This window comes from Ranitomeya variabilis, chromosome 3, assembly GCF_051348905.1.
Source record: "Ranitomeya variabilis isolate aRanVar5 chromosome 3, aRanVar5.hap1, whole genome shotgun sequence".
In the NCBI taxonomy this organism is placed as follows: domain Eukaryota; kingdom Metazoa; phylum Chordata; class Amphibia; order Anura; family Dendrobatidae; genus Ranitomeya; species Ranitomeya variabilis.
In genome coordinates, this window is record NC_135234.1 from 254,211,618 (window position 1) to 254,235,691 (window position 24,074).

Sequence of the window (24,074 nt, forward strand, 5' to 3'; positions counted from 1 at the left end):
GCATGATTGTGCTGTGTGGACTCGGCGCATGCGCGCGCCGTCGTCCGGGTCCACCCACCCCCGCCCGGTCGTATCCAACCCCGGGCCCGGCGAGAACACACCGTTCCCACCCGCTCCCGCTGCAGGACGTTGTCGGAAGTGGGGGAAGGAGCCAAGAAGAAGACGCGCGCACGCGCACTACAGCAGCGATCGAAGGTCTGTGTACACCCCATATATCGTTACAGCCAATGAGTCAATATGTGAACTGGCAGGAGAATCTAATGCCCATATAACAAACACTTGCCATTATAATAAATAAGCTCTGTCAGCCCTCAGTGTCCGTACAGCAAATGAGTATATGGATTAACAAACAGATATCTTCCCAGCATGCCCAGCAACATCGTGCTGAATCCCATATACACTCACCAGCCACTTTATTAGGTACACCATGCTAGTAACGGGTTGGACCCCCTTTTGCCTTCAGAACTGCCTCAATTCTTCGTGGCATAGATTCAACAAGGTGCTGGAAGCATTCCTCAGAGATTTTGGTCCATATTGACATGATGGCATCACACAGTTGCCGCAGATTTGTCGGCTGCACATCCCAAAGATGCTCCATACAAGGCAGGATGGATCCATGCTTTCATGTTGTTTACGCCAAATTCTGACCCTACCATCCGAATGTCGCAGCAGAAATCGAGACTCATCAGACCAAGCAACGTTTTTCCAATCTTCTACTGTCCAATTTCGATGAGCTTGTACAAATTGTAGCCTCAGTTTCCTGTTCTTAGCTGAAAGGAGTGGTACCCGGTGTGGTCTTCTGCTGCTGTAGCCCATCTGCCTCAAAGTTCGACGCACTGTGCGTTCAGAGATGCTCTTAGGCCTACCTTGGTTGTAACGGGTGGCGATTTGAGTCACTGTTGCCTTTCTATCAGCTCGAACCAGTCTGCCCATTCTCCTCTGACCTCTGGCATCAACAAGGCATTTCCGCCCACAGAACTGCCGCTCACTGGATTTTTTTTCTTTTTCGGACCATTCTCTGTAAACCCTAGAGATGGTTGTGCGTGAAAATCCCAGTAGATCAGCAATTTCTGAAATACTCAGACCAGCCCTTCTGGCACCAACAACCATGCCACGTTCAAAGGCACTCAAATCACCTTTCTTCCCCATACTGATGCTCGGTTTGAACTGCAGGAGATTGTCTTGACCATGTCTACATGCTTAAATGCACTGAGTTGCCGCCATGTGATTGGCTGATTAGAAATTAAGTGTTAACAAGAAGTTGGACAGGTGTACCTAATAAAGTGGCCGGTGAGTGTATCTTCCAAGCAGTCAGAAGTTATACTCCACTTGTAAATGATTGCCAGCTCTTTAGTAGGGAAAACCATATTTCTCAGAGAAGGGGGAAGAAGGACATCAGATCCCGGTCAGGTTATAAAATCTAAATACAATACAAAGACATATTAAAAAACAAACTTATATACAATTAAAACACAGGAAGGAAGGGAAAGTTGCAGTTGCCTACGGCCACCGGTCATGGACTGTCTTTGTTTTCCTGGCTGCGATCCAAAGAATCTGTTTTACTTTCTGTTTGTGAGTATGCTGAACATTAGCAAGACTTTATTTTGAACTTTTGCCAGGTCACTGCCTTCTCACTGTACAGAGAGGACACCACCGCATTACATCCCATATATTAATACTGCCCCCTATGTGGCCCACATTCATTAATACAGCCCTTTTATATGGTTCCCATCTAGAATCAATGCCCCCACAAAGCTTTTCACAATATTACTTAACCCGTTCATTACTTATCTATTTCCCCATTACAACAAGGTAAATTTACAGGTTATATTGTACATACCCTTTTAGTGGCTCTAAAAAAACATTCTCATTTGGATATTTAAATAATTTTTGGCTTTTTTTTACGCAATACATGAGGCTTAATTTTTACACAATTTTTTATAATCCTTTTTTGCAGGGTTTGTTTTTTTTGCTGATATTGTGGAAAAATTTTAAGAAAAAGCTAAATTCACATCTAGTTTTATACATTTTTTTAAAAAATGTATATTTTGTCTGTTGTCTTTCTCCTTCCTGTGCTGTGTTCTCCCCTCATGTGCTGTCCTGTTTGAGCTGTCTCCCCCCTGTGCTCTGTCTCTCTCACCCCTGTGTGCTCACTCTCTCCCCATCTGCTGTCTTCTCTGTTATGATCCTTAGTGGTTGAGGATCACAAATTACTCCAGCTAAGTAACAAACGTAGGACAAGCTCTAGGGATGTGGCAAACTGGACTGACCGCAAATCTGAACCTATCCAAACACACTAGAAGTAGCCGGTGAACGTGCCTAAAAATCCTAGACGTCTCGAGCCAGCCTGAGGAACTAACTACCCCTAGAGAGAAAGAAAGACCTCTCTTGCCTCCAGAGAAATAATCCCCAAAGATATAGAAGCCCCCAACAGATAATAACGGTGAGGTAAGAGGAAGGCACATACACAGGGGTGAAAGCAGATTCAGCAAATGAGGCCCACTAATACTAGATAGCAGAAAATAGAAAAGGGAATCTATGCGGTCAGTAAAAAACCCTTACAAAATATCCACACTGAGATTTCAAGAACCCCCACACCAACTCACGGTGTGGGGGGAGAAACTCAGTCCCCTAGAGCAACCAGCAAGCGAGGAAATCACATTTTAGCGAGCTGGACTAAAACATAATGAACACTGATAATCAAAAAATGATCAAACAAAAACTTAGCTTGTCTTGGAGAGACTGGGAGCAAGGTAGACACAAGGAATCTGAAGAGCACTGAATACATTGATAGCAGGCAAGGAACTGAGTATCCAGGTGAGCTAAAATAGGAAACCAACCAAGGATAACGAACCAGCTGATGCTGCAACCTGCAGAAAGACAACACTACACAGTACCGCTTGTGACCACTAGAGGGAGCCCAAAAATAGAGTTCACAACAGTACCCCCCCTTGAGGAGGGGTCACCGAACCCTCATCAAGACCCCCAGGGCGATCAGGATGAGCCGCGTGGAAGGCACGAACCAAATCGGCCGCATGAACATCAGAGGCGACAACCCAGGAATTATCCTCCTGACCATAGCCCTTCCACTTAACCAAATACTGAAGCCTCCGTCTAGAGATACGAGAATCCAAAATCTTCTCCACCACGTACTCCAATTCGCCCTCGACCAGCACCGGAGCAGGAGGCTCAACAGAAGGAACCACAGGTACCACATACCTCCGCAACAAAGACCTATGGAACACATTATGAATGGCAAACGATGCTGGGAGATCCAAACGAAAAGACACCGGGTTAAGGATTTCCAAGATCTTATAAGGACCGATGAAGCGAGGCTTGAATTTAGGAGAGGAGACCTTCATAGGAACATACCGAGAAGACAGCCACACCAAATCCCCAACACGAAGTCGGGGACCCACACCGCGGCGGCGGTTGGCAAAGCACTGAGCCTTCTCCTGTGACAACCTCAAATTGTCCACCACATGGTTCCAAATCTGCTGCAACCTATCCACCACAGAATCCACCCCAGGACAGTCAGAAGACTCAACCTGACCCGAGGAAAAACGAGGATGGAAACCAGAATTGCAGAAAAAAGGTGAAACCAAAGTAGCAGAACTAGCCCGATTATTAAGGGCAAACTTGGCCAAAGGCAAAAAAGTCACCCAATCATCCTGATCAGCAGAAACAAAACATCTCAAATAAGTTTCCAACGTCTGATTAGTTCGCTCGGTTTGGCCATTAGTCTGAGGATGGAAGGCCGACGAAAAAGACAAATCAATGCCCATCTTAGCACAAAAAGTCCGCCAAAACCTGGACACAAACTGGGATCCTCTATCAGACACAATATTTTCAGGAATGCCGTGCAAGCGAACCACATTCTGAAAAAATAGAGGAACCAAATCGGAGGAAGAAGGCAACTTAGGCAAGGGCACCAAATGGACCATCTTGGAAAAACGATCACACACCACCCAGATGACAGACATTTTCTGAGATACTGGAAGATCCGAAATAAAATCCATGGAAATGTGCGTCCAAGGCCTTTTCGGAACAGGCAAAGGCAAAAGCAAACCTGTTATGGTTCTCAATGTCAAGAGAACATAGCCCAGCAAACATAAGAACTAGCTCTTGGAAGGATGGAAACTAAACTGACCATGAACTAAACCTGCCGCACAACTAACAGTAGCCGGGTAGCGTAGCCTGCGTTTTATCCCTAGACGCCCAGCGCCGGCCGGAGGACTAACTAATCCTGGCAGAGGAAAATATAGTCCTGGCTCACCTCTAGAGAAATTTCCCTGAAAGGCAGACAGAGGCCCCCACAAATATTGGCGGTGATTTTAGATGAAATGACAAACGTAGTATGAAAATAGGTTTAGCAAAATTGAGGTCCGCTTACTAGATAGCAGGAAGACAGAAAGGGCACTTTCATGGTCAGCTGAAAACACTATCAAAAAACCATCCTGAAATTACTTTAAGACTCTAGTATTAACTCATAACATCAGAGTGGCAATTTCAGATCACAAGAGCTTTCCAGACACAGAAACGAAACTACAGCTGTGAACTGGAACAAAATGCAAAAACAAACAAGGACTAAAGTCCAACTTAGCTGGGAGTTGTCTAGCAGCAGGAACATGCACAGAAAGGCTTCTGATTACAATGTTGACCGGCATGGAAGTGACAGAGGAGCAAGGCTAAATAGCGACTCCCACATCCTGATGGAAACAGGTGAACAGAGAGGATGATGCACACCAGTAATTCCACCAGTGGCCACCGGGGGAGCCCAAAATCAAATTTCACAACAGTACCCCCCCCTCAAGGAGGGGGCACCGAACCCTCACCAGAACCACCAGGGCGATCAGGATGAGCCCTATGAAAGGCACGGACCAAATCGGAGGCATGAACATCAGAGGCAGTCACCCAAGAATTATCCTCCTGACCGTATCCCTTCCATTTGACCAGATACTGGAGTTTCCGTCTGGAAACACGGGAGTCCAAGATTTTTTCCACAACGTACTCCAACTCGCCCTCAACCAACACCGGAGCAGGAGGCTCAACGGAAGGCACAACCGGTACCTCATACCTGCGCAATAATGACCGATGAAAAACATTATGAATAGAAAAAGATGCAGGGAGGTCCAAACGGAAGGACACAGGGTTAAGAATCTCCAATATCTTGTACGGGCCGATGAACCGAGGCTTAAACTTGGGAGAAGAAACCCTCATAGGGACAAAACGAGAAGACAACCACACCAAGTCCCCAACACAAAGCCGAGGACCAACCCGACGCCGGCGGTTGGCAAAAAGCTGAGTCTTCTCCTGGGACAACTTCAAATTGTCCAGTACCTGCCCCCAAATCTGATGCAACCTCTCCACCACAGCATCCACTCCAGGACAATCCGAAGATTCCACCTGACCAGAAGAAAATCGAGGATGAAACCCCGAATTACAGAAAAAGGGAGACACCAAGGTGGCAGAGCTGGCCCGATTATTGAGGGCAAACTCCGCTAAAGGCAAAAAAGCAACCCAATCATCCTGATCTGCAGACACAAAACACCTCAAATATGTCTCCAAGGTCTGATTCGTCCGCTCGGTCTGGCCATTAGTCTGAGGATGGAAAGCAGACGAGAAAGACAAATCTATGCCCATCCTAGCACAGAATGCTCGCCAAAATCTAGACACGAATTGGGTACCTCTGTCAGAAACGATATTCTCCGGAATACCATGCAAACGGACCACATTTTGAAAAAACAGAGGAACCAACTCGGAAGAAGAAGGCAACTTAGGCAGGGGAACCAAATGGACCATCTTAGAGAAACGATCACACACCACCCAGATGACAGACATCTTCTGAGAAACAGGAAGATCCGAAATAAAATCCATCGAGATGTGCGTCCAGGGCCTCTTCGGGATAGGCAAGGGCAACAACAATCCACTAGCCCGAGAACAACAAGGCTTGGCCCGAGCACAAACGTCACAAGACTGCACGAAGCCTCGCACATCTCGAGACAGGGAAGGCCACCAGAAGGACCTTGCCACCAAATCCCTGGTACCAAAGATTCCAGGATGACCTGCCAACGCGGAAGAATAAACCTCAGAAATGACTTTACTGGTCCAATCATCAGGAACAAACAGTCTACCAGGTGGGCAACGATCAGGTCTATCCGCCTGAAACTCCTGCAAGGCCCGCCGCAGGTCTGGAGAAACGGCAGACAATATCACTCCATCCTTAAGGATACCTGTAGGTTCAGAATTACCAGGGGAGTCAGGCTCAAAACTCCTAGAAAGGGCATCCGCCTTAACATTCTTAGAACCCGGCAGGTAGGACACCACAAAATTAAACCGAGAGAAAAACAACGACCAGCGCGCCTGTCTAGGATTCAGGCGTCTGGCGGACTCAAGATAAATTAGATTTTTGTGGTCAGTCAATACCACCACCTGATGTCTAGCCCCCTCAAGCCAATGACGCCACTCCTCAAAAGCCCACTTCATGGCCAAAAGCTCCCGATTCCCAACATCATAATTCCGCTCGGCGGGCGAAAATTTACGTGAGAAAAAAGCACAAGGTCTCATCACGGAGCAATCGGAACTTCTCTGCGACAAAACCGCCCCAGCTCCGATTTCAGAAGCGTCGACCTCAACCTGAAAAGGAAGAGCAACATCAGGCTGACGCAGCACAGGGGCGGAAGAAAAGCGGCGCTTAAGCTCCCGAAAGGCCTCCACAGCAGCAGGGGACCAATCAGCAACATCAGCACCCTTCTTAGTCAAATCAGTCAATGGTTTAACAACATTAGAAAAACCAGCAATACATCGACGATAAAAGTTAGCAAAGCCCAAAAATTTCTGAAGACTCTTAAGAGAAGAGGGTTGCGTCCAATCACAAATAGCCTGAACCTTGACAGGATCCATCTCGATGGAAGAGGGGGAAAAAATATATCCCAAAAAGGAAATCTTTTGAACCCCAAAAACGCACTTAGAACCCTTCACACACAAGGAATTAGACCGCAAAACCTGAAAAACCCTCCTGACCTGCTGGACATGAGAGTCCCAGTCATCCGAAAAAATCAAAATATCATCCAGATACACAATCATAAATTTATCCAAATAATCACGGAAAATGTCATGCATAAAGGACTGAAAGACTGAAGGGGCATTTGAAAGACCAAAAGGCATCACCAAATACTCAAAGTGGCCCTCGGGCGTATTAAATGCGGTTTTCCACTCATCCCCCTGCTTAATTCGCACCAAATTATACGCCCCACGGAGATCTATCTTAGAGAACCACTTGGCCCCCTTTATGCGAGCAAACAAATCAGTCAGCAGTGGCAACGGATATTGATATTTAACCGTGATCTTATTCAAAAGCCGATAATCAATGCACGGCCTCAAAGAGCCATCTTTCTTAGCCACAAAGAAAAAACCGGCTCCTAAGGGAGATGACGAAGGACGAATATGTCCCTTTTCCAAGGACTCCTTTATATATTCTCGCATAGCAGCATGTTCAGGCACAGACAGATTAAATAAACGACCCTTAGGGTACTTACTACCCGGAATCAAATCTATGGCACAATCGCACTCCCGGTGCAGAGGTAATGAACCAAGCTTAGGTTCTTCAAAAACGTCACGATATTCAGTCAAGAATTCAGGAATCTCAGAGGGAATAGATGATGAAATGGAAACCACAGGTACGTCCCCATGCGTCCCCTTACATCCCCAGCTTAACACAGACATAGCTTTCCAGTCAAGGACTGGGTTATGAGATTGCAGCCATGGCAATCCAAGCACCAACACATCATGTAGGTTATACAGCACAAGAAAGCGAATAATCTCCTGGTGATCCGGATTAATCCGCATAGTTACTTGTGTCCAGTATTGTGGTTTATTGCTAGCCAATGGGGTGGAGTCAATCCCCTTCAGGGGTATAGGAGTTTCAAGAGGCTCCAAATCATACCCACAGCGTTTGGCAAAGGACCAATCCATAAGACTCAAAGCGGCGCCAGAGTCGACATAGGCATCCGCGGTAATAGATGATAAAGAACAAATCAGGGTCACAGATAGAATAAACTTAGACTGTAAAGTGCCAATTGAAACAGACTTATCAAGCTTCTTAGTACGCTTAGAGCATGCTGATATAACATGAGTTGAATCACCGCAATAGAAGCACAACCCATTTTTTCGTCTAACATTCTGCCGTTCACTTCTGGACAGAATTCTATCACATTGCATATTCTCTGGCGTCTTCTCAGTAGACACCGCCAAATGATGCACAGGTTTGCGCTCCCGCAGACGCCTATCGATCTGGATAGCCATTGTCATGGACTCATTCAGACCCGCAGGCACAGGGAACACCACCATAACATCCTTAATGGCATCAGAGAGACCCTCTCTGAAATTCGCCGCCAGGGCGCACTCATTCCACTGAGTAAGCACAGCCCATTTACGGAATTTCTGGCAGTATATTTCAGCTTCGTCTTGCCCCTGAGATAGGGACATCAAGGCCTTTTCCGCCTGAAGTTCTAACTGAGGTTCCTCATAAAGCAACCCCAAGGCCAGAAAAAACGCATCCACATTGAGCAACGCAGGATCCCCTGGAGCCAATGCAAAAGCCCAATCCTGAGGGTCGCCCCGGAGCAAGGAAATCACAATCCTGACCTGCTGAGCAGGATCTCCAGCAGAGCGAGATTTCAGGGACAAAAACAACTTGCAATTATTTTTGAAATTTTGAAAGCAAGATCTATTCCCCGAGAAAAATTCAGGCAAAGGAATTCTAGGTTCAGATATAGGAACATGAACAACAAAATCTTGTAAATTTTGAACTTTCGTGGTGAGATTATTCAAACCTGCAGCTAAACTCTGAATATCCATTTTAAACAGGTGAACACAGAGCCATTCCAGGATTAGAAGGAGAGAGAGAGAGAAAGGCTGCAATATAGGCAGACTTGCAAGAGATTCAATTACAAGCACACTCAGAACTGAAGGAAAAAAAAAAAAAAAAAAAAAAATCTTCAGCAGACTTCTCTTTTCTCTCCTTTCTCTGTCAATTAATTTAACCCTTTGTGGCCGGTCAAACTGTTATGGTTCTCAATGGCAAGAGAACATAGCCCAGCAAACATAAGAACTAGCTCTTGGAAGGATGGAAACTAAACTGACCATGAACTAAACCTGCCGCACAACTAACAGTAGCCGGGTAGCGTAGCCTGCGTTTTATCCCTAGACGCCCAGCGCCGGCCGGAGGACTAACTAATCCTGGCAGAGGAAAATATAGTCCTGGCTCACCTCTAGAGAAATTTCCCCGAAAGGCAGACAGAGGCCCCCACAAATATTGGCGGTGATTTTAGATGAAATGACAAACGTAGTATGAAAATAGGTTTAGCAAAATTGAGGTCCGCTTACTAGATAGCAGGAAGACAGAAAGGGCACTTTCATGGTCAGCTGAAAACACTATCAAAAAACCATCCTGAAATTACTTTAAGACTCTAGTATTAACTCATAACATCAGAGTGGCAATTTCAGATCACAAGAGCTTTCCAGACACAGAAACGAAACTACAGCTGTGAACTGGAACAAAATGCAAAAACAAACAAGGACTAAAGTCCAACTTAGCTGGGAGTTGTCTAGCAGCAGGAACATGCACAGAAAGGCTTCTGATTACAATGTTGACCGGCATGGAAGTGACAGAGGAGCAAGGCTAAATAGCGACTCCCACATCCTGATGGAAACAGGTGAACAGAGAGGATGATGCACACCAGTAATTCCACCAGTGGCCACCGGGGGAGCCCAAAATCAAATTTCACAACACAAACCGCTGGCACGAGAACAGCAAGGCTTAGCCCGAGCACAAATCCCACAAGACTGCACAAAGGAACGCACATCCCGCGACAAGGAAGGCCACCAGAAGAACCTAGCCACCAAATCTCTGGTACCAAAAATCCCAGGATGACCCGCCAACACCGAAGAATGAACTTCGGAAATAACTCTGCTGGTCCATCTATCCGGGACAAACAGTCTCTCTGGTGGACAACGGTCAGGTCTATCCGCCTGAAATTTCTGCAGCACTCGTCGCAAATCTGGGGAAATGGCAGACAAAATCACTCCCTCTCTGAGAATACCAGCCGGCTCAGAAACTCCCGGAGAGTCAGGCACAAAACTCCTAGAAAGTGCATCAGCTTTCACGTTCTTCGGACCAGGCAGGTATGAGACCACGAAGTTGAAACGGGAGAAAAACAACGACCAACGAGCCTGTCTAGGATTCAGGCGCTTGGCAGATTCAAGGTAAATCAGATTTTTGTGATCAGTCAAGACCACCACACGATGTTTAGCTCCTTCGAGCCAATGTCGCCACTCCTCAAATGCCCACTTCATAGCCAACAACTCCCAATTACCAACATCATAATTCCGCTCGGCAGGCGAAAACTTTATTGAAAAGAAAGCACATGGCTTCATCACAGAGCCATCAGAGCTTCTCTGCGACAAAACAGCCCCTGCTCCAATCTCAGAAGCATCAACCTCGACCTGGAAGGGAAGAGAGACATCTGGCTGACGTAAGACTGGAGCTGACGAAAACCGGTGCTTCAGCTCCCGAAAGGCCTCCACGGCCGCAGGAGACCAATTAGTCACATCAGAACCCTTCTTGGTCAAATCCGTCAAAGGTTTAACCACGCTAGAAAAATTAGCGATGAAACGACGGTAAAAATTAGCAAAACCCAAAAACTTCTGAAGACTCTTAACAGACGTGGGCTGAGTCCAGTCATGAATAGCCTGGACCTTGACTGGGTCCATCTCCACAGTAGAAGGAGAAAAAATAAAACCCAAAAAGGAGACCTTCTGTACTCCGAAGAGGCATTTTGAGCCCTTCACAAATAAAGCATTAGCACGCAGGACCTGAAACACCATCCTGACCTGCTTCACATGGGACTCCCAATCATCAGAAAAGACCAAAATGTCATCCAAATAAACAATCATAAATTTATCCAGATATTCTCGGAAGATGTCATGCATGAAGGACTGAAACACAGAAGGAGCATTAGAGAGTCCAAAAAGCATCACTAAGTACTCAAAATGGCCTTCGGGCGTATTAAATGCTGTTTTCCATTCATCTCCCTGCTTAATGCGCACAAGGTTATATGCACCACGGAGATCTATCTTGGTGAACCAACTGGCACCCTTTAATCCGAGCAAACAAATCAGACAATAGTGGCAAAGGATACTGAAATTTGACTGTAATTTTATTCAGAAGACGATAATCTATACAAGGTCTCAAAGAACCGTCCTTCTTGGCCACAAAAAAAAATCCTGCACCAAGAGGGGAAGAGGATGGGCGAATGTCCCTTCTCCAAAGACTCCTTTATATAACTCCGCATCGCGGCATGCTCTGGTATAGACAAATTAAAAAAGTCGTCCCTTAGGGAATTTACTACCAGGAATTAAATTTATAGCACAGTCACAATCCCTATGAGGGGGCAGGGCACTGGACCTGGGCTCATCAAATACATCCTGGTAGTCAGACAAAAGCTCAGGGACCTCAGAAGGAGTGGAAGAAGCAATAGACACCAACGGAGTATCGCCATGAATTCCCTGACAACCCCAACTTGACACAGACATAGCTTTCCAATCTAAAACTGGATTATGAGCTTGCAGCCATGGCAGACCCAAAACGACAACATCATGCAAATTATGCAGAACGAGAAAGCGAATCACCTCCTGATGTACGGGAGTCATGCACATGGTCATTTGCGTCCAATACTGAGGCTTATTCTCAGCCAATGGCGTAGCATCAATTCCCCTCAGAGGAATAGGAAATTCCAAAGGCTCCAGGACAAAACCACAGCGCCTGGCAAACGACAAATCCATTAGATTCAGGGCAGCACCCGAATCCACATAAGCCATAACCGGGTAGGACGACAAAGAACAAATCAAAGTAACAGACAAAATAAATTTAGGCTGTATAGTACCAATGGTGACAGGTTTAGCGATTTTTTTTTAAGCATTTAGAGCATGCTGAGATAACATGAGTAGAATCACCACAGTAAAAGCACAACCCATTTTGACGTCTATGACTTTGTCGCTCAATTCTGGTCAGAGTTCGGTCACATTGCATAGACTCAGGTCTCTGTCCAGAAAATACCGCCAAAGGATGAGCAGATTTGCGCTCCCGCAAACGCCGCTCAACCTGAATGGCTATAGCTATAGAATCACTCAGACTTGTAAGGGTGGGAAACCCCACCATAACATTCTTAACGGCCTCAGAAAGACCTTCTCTGAAATTTGCAGCCAGGGCACACTCATTCCATTGAGTAAGCACCGACCATTTCCGAAATTTTTGACAATACACCTCTGCTTCATCCTGACCTTGAGAGATAGCCAGCAACGCTTTTTCTGCCTGATTCTCAAGATTAGGCTCCTCATAAAGCAGTCCAAGAGCCAGAAAAAATGCATCTACATTAAGCAAAGCAGGATCTCCTGGCGCCAGAGAGAAAGCCCAATCGTGAGGGTCGCCACGCAACAAGGAGATAACAATTTTAACTTGCTGAGCGGAATCACCAGAGGAATGAAGTCTCAGAGATAGAAATAACTTACAATTATTCTTAAAATTTTGAAACCTAGATCTATCTCCAGAAAACAACTTAGGAATGGGTATCTTTGGTTCTGACATAGGACTACGAATAACAAAATCCTGAATACTTTGCACCCGTGCAGTAAGATGATCCACACTAGAAGTCAGAGTCTGAACATTCATGTCTGCAGCTGAGCTCAAAACCACCCAGAGTTCAAGGGGATGAAAGAAGCTAAACAGACTGCAGCAAAGGAAAAGCGGGAGGAAAAAAAAAAAAAATGTACTCAGGTATTCTTTTTATCCCACTTCTGCGATGCATTAAACACTTTTTGGCCTGCTATACTGTTATGATCCTTAGTGGTTGAGGATCACAAATTACTCCAGCTAAGTAACAAACGTAGGACAAGCTCTAGGGAGGTGGCAAACTGGACTGACCGCAAATCTGAACCTATCCAAACACACTAGAAGTAGCCGGTGAACGTGCCTAAAAATCCTAGACGTCTCGAGCCAGCCTGAGGAACTAACTACCCCTAGAGAGGAAGAAAGACCTCTCTTGCCTCCAGAGAAATAATCCCCAAAGATATAGAAGCCCCCAACAGATAATAACGGTGAGGTAAGAGGAAGGCACATACACAGGGGTGAAAGCAGATTCAGCAAATGAGGCCCACTAATACTAGATAGCAGAAAATAGAAAAGGGAATCTATGCGGTCAGTAAAAAACCCTTACAAAATATCCACACTGAGATTTCAAGAACCCCCACACCAACTCACGGTGTGGGGGGAGAAACTCAGTACCCTAGAGCAACCAGCAAGCGAGGAAATCACATTTTAGCGAGCTGGACTAAAAACATAATGAACACTGATAATCAAAAAATGATCAAACAAAAACTTAGCTTGTCTTGGAGAGACTGGGAGCAAGGTAGACACAAGGAATCTGAAGAGCACTGAATACATTGATAGCAGGCAAGGAACTGAGTATCCAGGTGAGCTAAAATAGGAAACCAACCAAGGATAACGAACCAGCTGATGCTGCAACCTGCAGAAAGACAACACTACACAGTACCGCTTGTGACCACTAGAGGGAGCCCAAAAATAGAGTTCACAACACTTCTCCTCTCAAATCATCTCTTCTTTGACCTGTGTACCCCATGTGCTCTCCCCCTTGTGTGCTCTCTCTCTTTTGCATCAGGGGACACATGTGCTTGACGCCTATGGTTATATGCATTGTTTTTGTCCCAGCGATGCTGTTGCTCTTCAAGAGTCTCATTTGCCTGATGTTGTCTTTGACATTGTGCTTTTGCTGCTTTCCTTTCATTGTCATTGGTGTACTTTTTAGGAGGAGCCATGTTGGCGTTGATATTTGTTTTTTAAAGGGGTTTTCCAATGAATAAAAGTTCATTTTAAAAAGTGTCTGTGTCTGACCATGTACAGAACATACCACAGCTCCTGGACAGGGGAGGAAGCAAAAGACAATACTGACTTTAAAGCAGGAGATCGCAGAGGTAAAATATTGTTTAAAAATAGCCAGTGAAATATTTTACCTGGCAAAATGAATCCTCGGTGATCCCCTGCTGCAATGTCAGTGGATCGCCCCCATAGGGCAGTGGAGTACTCGGTACCGGGCCTTTCGGTTCTCAAGGGGGATGTCACGGTGGCTGACCCAGTCCGTGGCCCTCGGGAGGTCTGTTGTAAATGGGGGAAAGGTCTTTAAAGGGATAATGTTCGTGACGCCACCTGTGGTATTCGGTCAAGGTGACCGACGCTGCTTAGGGGTCCGCTGGGGTGATGTTATGGCAGCTAGATAGTATACCTTCCCACAGGTGAAGTGTGTCCCCAGGGCTTCCCAGTGTGAAGATGGTGGATGGTGTGAGGCGCAGTGAAGAACGAGGACACAAGGTTGCAGTCTCTTTACCTTTTTACTGAAGGCTTCAGCGTCCACAGTGCAGAGCACCAGATCACAGGGCAGGCAGAGTCCGGCTGGTCTGAAGGCAAATCCAGAGTCCCCTTATCCAGGTGGAAATCAGTAGCCTTCCTCCAACGCCTGTGAGTCGTAGTACCTTACTGCTGAGCTTCTCATAAGGTCCTCACAACTGTTGTAGATGTTCTAGATGTTGTGTCTCTCTCTGTCCCCTGGATAGATAGGACAAACCCGTATGACTGGTGGCCTGAGGCTTTATACAGTGACTCTAGCACGCTCCAGCCTCCACAAGTTGCCACCGTGCCTCCTGGGTATAGGGCGGATCAGTAACTTGGAATTAGCTGTCCTGCCGGTCTCTGGAGCAAGGCATAAAGGACTGTTGCTCCGTCGGTGTTCTGGCTACTGGATCCTGCAGCTCAGAAGCAGGCAGCCTGTGTAGGGCAGAACTCCTTCTGGTTTTCCTCTCCTTTTTGCTACGACTTCATTTCTCACCCACTACAATACAATCCTCCTTCAGTGTCTCTTTTTTAGGATACTGCCGCACGTCGGGCAGGCGCAGCTCCGTGGCCTTCTGTCTAGGCCTTTGAAAGGATCCCACCCCTGTCAGGGACCCACTACCTGAGCGGAGCTCAGATAGCAGCTCACTGGGTGAAGCCCAGCCAGCTTCTGCCTAACTTCCTATCCAGACCACCAGTTTTACCTAATTGTGAAGAGTGCCCTAATAAATAGGAGCATAGCTCCCCCTGGTGGACTGGAGTATGAAGTGTGTTGGTGTTACCTGGTAAAGAGATATCCTTTATTGCCTTCAATCATAACATCACTCCCCCTGGTGGAAGAATGACATTACTGCAACGACCATGACCCCGGGGCACTGCATCAGTATTGTCTTTTGATTCCTCCCCTGCCAAGGAGATGTGATATGCTCCATACACGGTCAGACACAGACAATTTTTAAAATGAACTTTCATTCGTGGGAAAACCCCTTTAATGTGACCGGCTTCCTCTGCCTGTAGACACATCGTGCATCTGCCACCGGGATCAGCCAAATGATTCACTGCGCCTGCGCGGAATTCACGCACTAAATCAGACTGCAATCATCTTTGTGCAGACAGATAGTGGCGGTCACATTAAAACTGCGCATGCGCTCCACCTGTACGAAGATGGTGGCGGTCAGTGCATCATTTGACTAATCCCGGCAGCGTGTTTGCAATGGTGTTCCGCCGGTGGTACTGCGCAAGAGGCTGTTTACGGCATATAGAGTGTGCATGTGTGGTGCGTATGGCACATACAGTGTGTGTTTGCGTGTGTGTGTGTGTGTGGTGCGATGGTGTTACACTGGAGGTACCGCACAAGAGGCTGGTACCACCAGCAGTTTCCATATCGAGACACCCATCACTTGGGTGTCCCAATATGACAGTCAGTGAACTACTGCCTCTTGGAATTCTGGGATTCGGACGCATCTGGAAGAAACAAGATGTGAAGACATTACAAGGTAAGTATATATTAAGATATACCCATTATAACCTATGCTGCTATGCAAATGTCCATGTTTTCTCAAGGACCACTGTGTCTGTAAGAACTACACGGAAACATTTTTTTTTCTAGCAGCACGGATGACAAGGGCCCATACAAGTCTATAGATCCGTGTAAAACACGTACAGCACACGGATGGCATCCGAGTATTGTACGTGTCCTGAACATGTTTAACATTGGAAAGAATAGGAGAAGCTTTATCATTTCTTTATCTATTGATTCATCCATGAAAAACACTGATGTTATACTGATGGTAAAAACGGACACTCTGATGGTAAACACAGACACTCTGATGGTAAAAACAGACACCTTGATGGCACACTGATGGTAAAAATGGACACACGGATGCACAACACTGATGACAATGTTACCATTTTTATACGTAGGTGTTTAAACACAGATGTGTGAAGGAGGCCTAATAAAACAGCCAAGTTGCAGACAAATTATAAGTTACATGTGACTTGTATTGACATCTGTGGCAAATGTGTTAAATGTTACTTGAGACCAGCAACAGAAAATCCAGTACGATTGGAAACATGTGTTGCAGGTCGCAAAGCGACACCCTAGGAATTCATTAGCTCCTATGTTGCAATGTGTCACTGGGTTTTCAGTGTGAAGTGACACATATCACTATGTACCACTAGACTAAAAATGTTGCTAAATATATAGTTAATTTTTTTATTCTATGCCTCTAGGTATAAAAATATTTTATATTTTCTGCCACACAGGGGTGTGATTACACCTGTAGGTGGTGTTAAAGGGTCCAGAACAGCCCCACTCCAATGTATAGCTGTGGCAGAAGGGCATACAAAACCGGTACTCTGTGTAGATGCTACTGAAGAATTATTATTTACTGGATCAAAAGGTGAGAAAAGAGAGTGATAAAATTTCAGACCTGATATTGAATGAATTATCAAATAATTTTGTATTATTGGGCAGCACAGTTGATTTGTGGTGAGCACAATTGTCTGGCAAAACAATGTTTCTAGACTGTAATCCAACCAAGAGCAACATTTGTTTGGCGTTTGTATATTCTGTGCAGTTCTTACTTGGGTTGCCTCTAAGTTAAGAAAACCAAATACCTGTGCTGGGATCTTTTTCTCTAACAGCAGCAATTGAAGCTAGCCCCAACTGCTGCTGATAACCCCTAAATGTTAACACCGCCATATTGCTTGATCATTCATTCCAACCACCCTTCGACACCTTTGTGGGTTGCTGTTGGTTCTTCTGTGAAGCATAGCCACGGGCTAAGCTTCATAGGAGGCCATACTTTTTACAGTTTACTGCAGTATTAAAGTATACAGTACGAGTGGTAAAATAATCACAGGTTCATGTCCTCTATGGTAACTAAAAAAAAACATATAGGAAAAAAAAGTTTAAGAAAATATTAAAGTGCCAACAAACATAATCCAGTTACAAATAAAATAAAAATAAAAAAATGTACATATTATGTATAACCACATCCGTAAAAGTTTGATTCATCAAAATATAAAATTGCTTATTTTATTTTGTCATCAACGTTCTTACACAAATTGCAATAAAAACTGATGAAAATATAATACATGCCCTAAAACGAGAATAGTGACACAAACCAATTTTATTTCACAAATTTCAGAATTTTTTAAGCCACTAAACTTGTAACAACTTAGGTTTGGTATCGCCATAATCATACTGATCTTAAAATCATGTTGTCATTTTTGCTACAAAAATAATGCCCCCAAAACAATAGAAAAACTGTATTTTTCTCACCATTTTAACAATTTTCCAAAAACATGATCTGGTAAAATGAATGCCGTAGGGTACTACACATCCGCCTCCTATTAATTTGAATAGTAGTCTGATGTGTAGTACCAAGCCTCGGCCACTATCAGAAGACAAAGCAGCTCAGCAAGTATCGCTAGGGCTGGACTTCATAGGAGTAGTAACATGGCAGACAAAAGGGCATTCAGAAGAGAACAATAAAGAGAATGCTAGCATTTTTTTGAAGCAAAAACAATAAAAATAAAAAGAATAGTCAAATCACGTCTTTTAACTGCTTGGTGACTTTGAAGCAGTTAGAAGCCACATAAAAGACGTAATTACAAATGTTTGTTTTGTTAACTCCTTACTGATATCCGCCATAAATGTACGTCGTAAGTCGAAAGTGGGTATATGGAGCAGGCTCATGGACTGAGCTTGTCTTATACCCGCAGACAATGGCTGTGCCATGGTTTGCCTCTAACAGCTGTAGGTGGAAATATTGCATTATGGAGCGGTTTCTGTTTAGAAAAATGACCTTTTGCAATCAACTATGTTATTTTTTTCTTTATTTGTCTTATAGTACTATTAATTCAAAGCTTTTTGATATCTCTTGCCTCTATTACTGTTTTTTTTAGATCGTACCTGCAAGCTATGGAACCTAGTGACAGGCCAAGAGATTAGCTCTCTGCGTGGCCATCCTCACAATGTGGTATCTGTGAAGCACTGTTCTATCTCTGGATTGGTGCTCACTGCATCTGCTTCATGTGTACGTGTGTGGGACATTCGTGACCCTGCACGTTGTGTGCGGACATTAATGTGAGTTGAGCAAAATTAATTTACTTCAAAAATGTTACTTATTATCTTATGTATTATCCAAGCATACAGTAATGGCTGATTTGTGGGAACTTGGAGACCATTAGATATAATATGCATATAAATATGTATATTTCAAATTATCAAGATCTGCTGCTGGCAGAGCCAATTTACAATTGAGAGGCAAGTCTGGAGATGCTGCAGGCTATAGTATCACTTTTGGGCCATGTAGGCTACTCACAGTAGCCATGTGAAAAATGTTATGTTAAAAACCGGTCCTTGGGACACTTTGGTGAAATTACCATAATTCTCATTCCATGGCCAAATCAATGTGACACTGAGCTGTTAGCATACCTGAAATGGAGACTAGTGGGGTCCAGCTACTGTACTTTATGCCACTCTAGACCATAATCCCGGGCATAGGACCGATGTGACTCTCCCTCGAAAAGACTTCTGCATGGCTGTGCCCATGTGGTCCCCGGATCAATGTCCAGCTGTTATTGTGTCCAAGACAAAAGCGGGACCAAAGAGTAAAGGCCTCCATTCCAGCCTTCATTGCTATCTCACTCTGCCATGATAGCCTTTGAAATCATCGGCGTGAGGTTAATATAACACGTATAGTTGGTTGTCTGGTCCATAGTCCAATGTCGTACAAATGCCTTCTTTTTTTTCATTAAATTTTCAGAAAATGTTTGAACACACAAAGGGTCAAACAAAACCCATAAACACATACAATAACAAAGTACAATAGGTACCTGTACACATGACTTCTTCACCATCCAACAGTAACATCACGGGAACTCCCGGGATAAAGCGTGATGGCATAATCCCAATAATGTAAGTTTCATAATCATAAGGCCAAATAAGGTTTTACATCTTCAATGAAAAGGGGCTGACCTCTGGCCTGATTTCTCTTTTCGACTGAGATGGAATGAGCCAATGGCAATTCATATTGGCAATGTATATTATCTTTCTCAATTACCTCTTTTATGGATGGCAAACTCGTCCCCCTCCACCTAGTTGCCAGAGCTAACCTGGCTGCGATCAAAATATGCGATAAAGAACCTCTAAGCACCTGCGGTACTTTATCTATTCCAATATGTAAGACTCCCATGTTGGACTCCAAAACCAACTGTACCCCAAGGACCTCTTGTATTAGATCACCAATATCTACCCAAAATTGAGCTATAACCAGACATGACCACCACATATGACCCAGTGTCCCCCTTTGCCCACAACCTCTCCAACACACCTGAGATTGGTTAGGACCAAAATGAGCTAACTGCGCCGGACATTGGTACCACCTTAAGTGCACTTTTTTTTAACTGTTACAGGTGATTTAGGCAAGATGATACTCTTTGCACCTCTCTTAAACCCGCCCTCCATGTCTCCAGGTCAAGGGATATGCCTAGCTCCCTCTCCCACCGAATCATATATGGTCATTTAGTATCAACAGCTGGTGTATTCAAAGCACTATATAGGATGAAAATGCCCCTAGATCCTGACCTTGGTCTTAGAATATACCCATTAGCCCTGTGGTCCAAGAGAGTCTTAAAATACGACAACTCTGGTCATGTATGGATCAGATGCCTGATTTACAAATACTGATAAAATAGGTGTCGTATAGCTGGATGCTTTGAAGACACTTGGTCAAAGGGAAGGAGGTTCAGAGCACCATCCATCAAGTTCTGAAGAGTTTCAACCCCTGCATTGATCCAGTTATGCAGACCAATGTAAGGGATATGCTGCTCAAGAGCTTTCAAAGACACATCGGTGAGGGGGATTTTTAATAACTTCGAGGCTATTTGTCCCCAATAGTCTATAGTAGCTGCCATCGTTGGAAGGGGTGGGATAAACAAAGTTTTCTTAATCGTCTCACTTTCTAGTGTATGACGGGTTGAGCCCCTACAAGCATAAAATGCTTCAATCTGTAGCCACATATGAGCATTATCCATTAACCACCAGTCTCTTACCCCAACAATGACTGCCGCCGTATGGTATGCAAGCAAGTTAGTGACTCCCATTTCTCCTGCATCATACGAGTAATACATCAACTTTCTAGCCACCCTCGGTCTTTTATGAGCCCAAATAAACTGATTAGCCATTTTTTGAAGAGACGAGAGAAATCTAATAGGAACTTTGACTGGAATACACCTAAAATAATATAAAATCTTAGGGAGCACCATCATTTTAAAAATATTGATCCTGGCTATCCAAGATGCTGGAATAGATTGAAATTCATCTAATTCTGACTTGGTCTCTTTCAGTATATTGGAGAAGTTTCTCTCTATAAGTTGTTTACAGTGTGTAAGAACTATACCTAAATATGGGATCCCTTTATCTACCTATTTAAAAGGGTATTTACATTCCAAAAATCCTCGAGTCGCAGACAGAACCAAAACAGGAAAAACTAATGATTTAGTGGCATTAAGTTTGTAGTATGATACTTTAGTGAATTCCTCTAATGTGGTGACAATGGCAGGAAAGGATGATTCTATATCAGAGCAAAAGATAATTACATCATCTGCGTACAGTCCAATTTTGTGAATTACCATCCCTACTTTAATACCCACTATATTCGGAGAAGCTCGTACTTTTTTAGTTAATGGCTGCATGCACAAAGCGAAGATGATGAGAGACAAGGGACAATCCTGTTGTGTTCCGTTAGTTATTGCAAATGAGTTTGACAAAAATCCCGATGACAATACCCTAGCATTCGGGTTGGAATACATGGCACAGATCGCTGAGAATATGGGACCCACCAAGCCAAACTTCATTAAAACAGTCCTAAGATATCCCCAGTGCATCCTGTCAAAGGCTTTTTCAGCATCCAAAGACAGGAATGCACTGGGGAATCCACAGAGCTCCGCCACTTTAATTAAGTTAATCATTCTGCATGTCCAATCTTTTGTTTCTCGACCCGCCACAAAACCAACCTGATCCGGGGAGATTAATTTGGGAATAATGTGGTGTAATCTTAAAGCTAACATCTTTGAGAAAATTATACACATCACATTTAGTAGTGCAAAAGGCCTAAAGTTGCCAGGACACGTTGGAGATTTCCCTGGTTTTGGCAGAGTAGAGATCGTAGCTTCTAAGTTAGTTTTAGATATAAACTCCTTATCCCACCATAATGTATACAAACGTAGAAGAAAGAAGATAGAATCTTCTGGAACTGACCATAGTACTCATTTGGTAACCCATCCAGACCCTGGGCCTTACGACCCTTGGTGGACCTAATGATGGTCCAAATTTCCTCTTTAGTTAAGGGCGTCTTAAGGAAATTCAGTTGTACCTGGGAAACCTTTGGAAAGTTAATGCTCTGCAAGTACTGATCAATCGCCACTGGGGAGGGTTGAGGCGTATCAGGATCTTCCCCTAAATTATAAAGTTGAGTATAATATCTAGCAAACTCATTCACAATCTCAACTGGGTTTCTGATATGTTTCCCCTGGGGGTCCACCAAATGATCAATCCTGGATCTTACCTCTCTTTTCTTGACCCTACGGGCTAAAACATCACCGGCTATGCCCCCAGTTGCATAGAATTTTGATTTAAACTTTTTAAGGTTATGTTCATACAGCGACAGGAGATTCTCTCTGTCAGGACTCTGAACATTTTTTACCTTTTGTGCATTACTGCCCTTTTCCAAGATGGCGTCTTTGGTCTCATGTGCACTGTGTCTTCCTGCTATAAAACTCCACCCCAGCCTTCAGTCTGTGCTAGAGTATTCTGCCTTGCATCCAGCTCCTGACCTCTGATTACTCCCTGGCTATATACCTGCTCCTGTGAACCTGTGTGGTGATCCTGCTACTCTCCTCCGAGTTCCTGCTGCATACACCAGTTCCAGTAATCCTCCTTCATCTGCTGTTCATGCTTACTTCCATCTGCTATTGCTGGACATGTAAGCTGTTTCTGCTTTGCAATAACCTGAGACTATTAACCAGGCCTCCCTGGTTGAGCTAAGATATGATTTGAACTGCCTAATAAGCATATCTATCTGTGCCTGGACTAAGACAAGAATTTATTCGTGTCAAGTATCCTCAAGAATAACTGTGCTTCATAGACTTTCTGCTTGATTGCATTTTCCTCTGAAGTTTCCTATAGACTGCTAAGCTGCGTTTATTAGTTGCACCAAGTGTTGTGGACTTGAGTTTTTCTCTGCACCTGTTTGAATCACCGTGTGATAATATAGACTTTAACACTTATAAAACTGTGTCCTGTAGTTGTCTTGTTCCACGCAAAGTCTCCTGAGTTATCCCCTATAATTATTACACTCTCTTAATTTAAATATAATATTGTAAATCTCTTCTGATAATGCCTAAGATAGGGATCCTTTATTTAGAGAGTCTAATTGTGTAAGACTGGAAATGAGGCTATCTCTATGTTTTTCTCTGTTGCGCTTCAAATAGGATGCTTGCTGTAAAAATTTCCCTCTTATTACAGCCTTATGCGCTGACCTCAGGAACTCATCAGTTACTTCCCCGTTATCATTTTCATGGAAATAATGTGTCAGTTCCACCAACACTCTCTTTACTACCTGTTCATCCAGAAGGAGAGATGTGTTCAGCCGCCATCTTGAGGAAGGGTTAGCCTGGTGATGCAGAGCTAATTTCAGGGATACTGGGGCATGATCCGACCATGAAATCAGACCAATATTCATTGAAATGCATCTACCCATTGCCTTATTATCCACTAGAAAGAAATCTATCCTGACTGAAGGAATAGAAAGTATAATCTTTTTCATCAGCATGGGAATACCTCCAAAAATCATGTAGATTGTATTCATTTATTAATGATTTCAACTCCCTCCGGACTCGGACTGTCCTATTGAAACAATCTTCAACTCTGTCCACTGGAATACTGAAATCCACACATATGATTCTCACCCTTGGCTAATTCAGACGTTTTCTGGAAAACATTACGGATGAAGGGGTATTGTGCTTCATATGGGGCATATAATACTACCAGAGTGTATACCACTCCATTTAAGGAGCAAATTAATATAAAAAATCTGTCCGCCGGGTCTTCATGCATATGGAGATTTTTAAAAGCAATCGTATTTTTGATCATTATACAAACCCCTGCTTTTTTACTCTTATTGTTAGCAAAGAATATATGAGGGAATTGCAGATGATGTATCCTGCAATTATCAGCCTCCAACAAATGCGTCTCCTGTAAACAGATAATTTCAGCCTGTGACTTCCGCACTTCCCTCCATAACATAGATCTTTTCACCGGGGAATTCAGTCCCCGTACATTCTGGGATAAAATTTGTATACTCATGATATAACACAAAATTTCCTATGCCTATTCCTATGAAGAACAATTAACATTCCCACCTTCAAGATCCGGTTATGTGTACACAAGCCTATCTGAAATATACAATGCTGTATGAAGATATCAAGTATACAAGTACCAAAATTTAGATCATACAAAAAACAGCAAAGATGAACAAACACGAAAAACAAAAACCAAAAACATGAACTAAAAAGCAGGATGCAAAGATTCATATGCAACCTA

At 44.0% G+C, this 24,074-nt stretch overlaps 1 protein-coding gene across 2 annotated transcripts in view; it reads left to right on the forward strand.

Moving 5' to 3' along the window:
* Positions 1-24,074, forward strand: part of KIF21B (kinesin family member 21B) — a 637,471-nt gene that overhangs the window by 524,464 nt on the left and 88,933 nt on the right. For both annotated transcript variants that reach the window (XM_077295392.1, XM_077295391.1), the window contains exons 29-30: positions 16,727-16,863; positions 18,374-18,554. In XM_077295392.1, the coding sequence (XP_077151507.1) occupies positions 16,727-16,863; positions 18,374-18,554 (318 nt within the window). The remainder of the gene's footprint in view (positions 1-16,726; positions 16,864-18,373; positions 18,555-24,074) is intronic.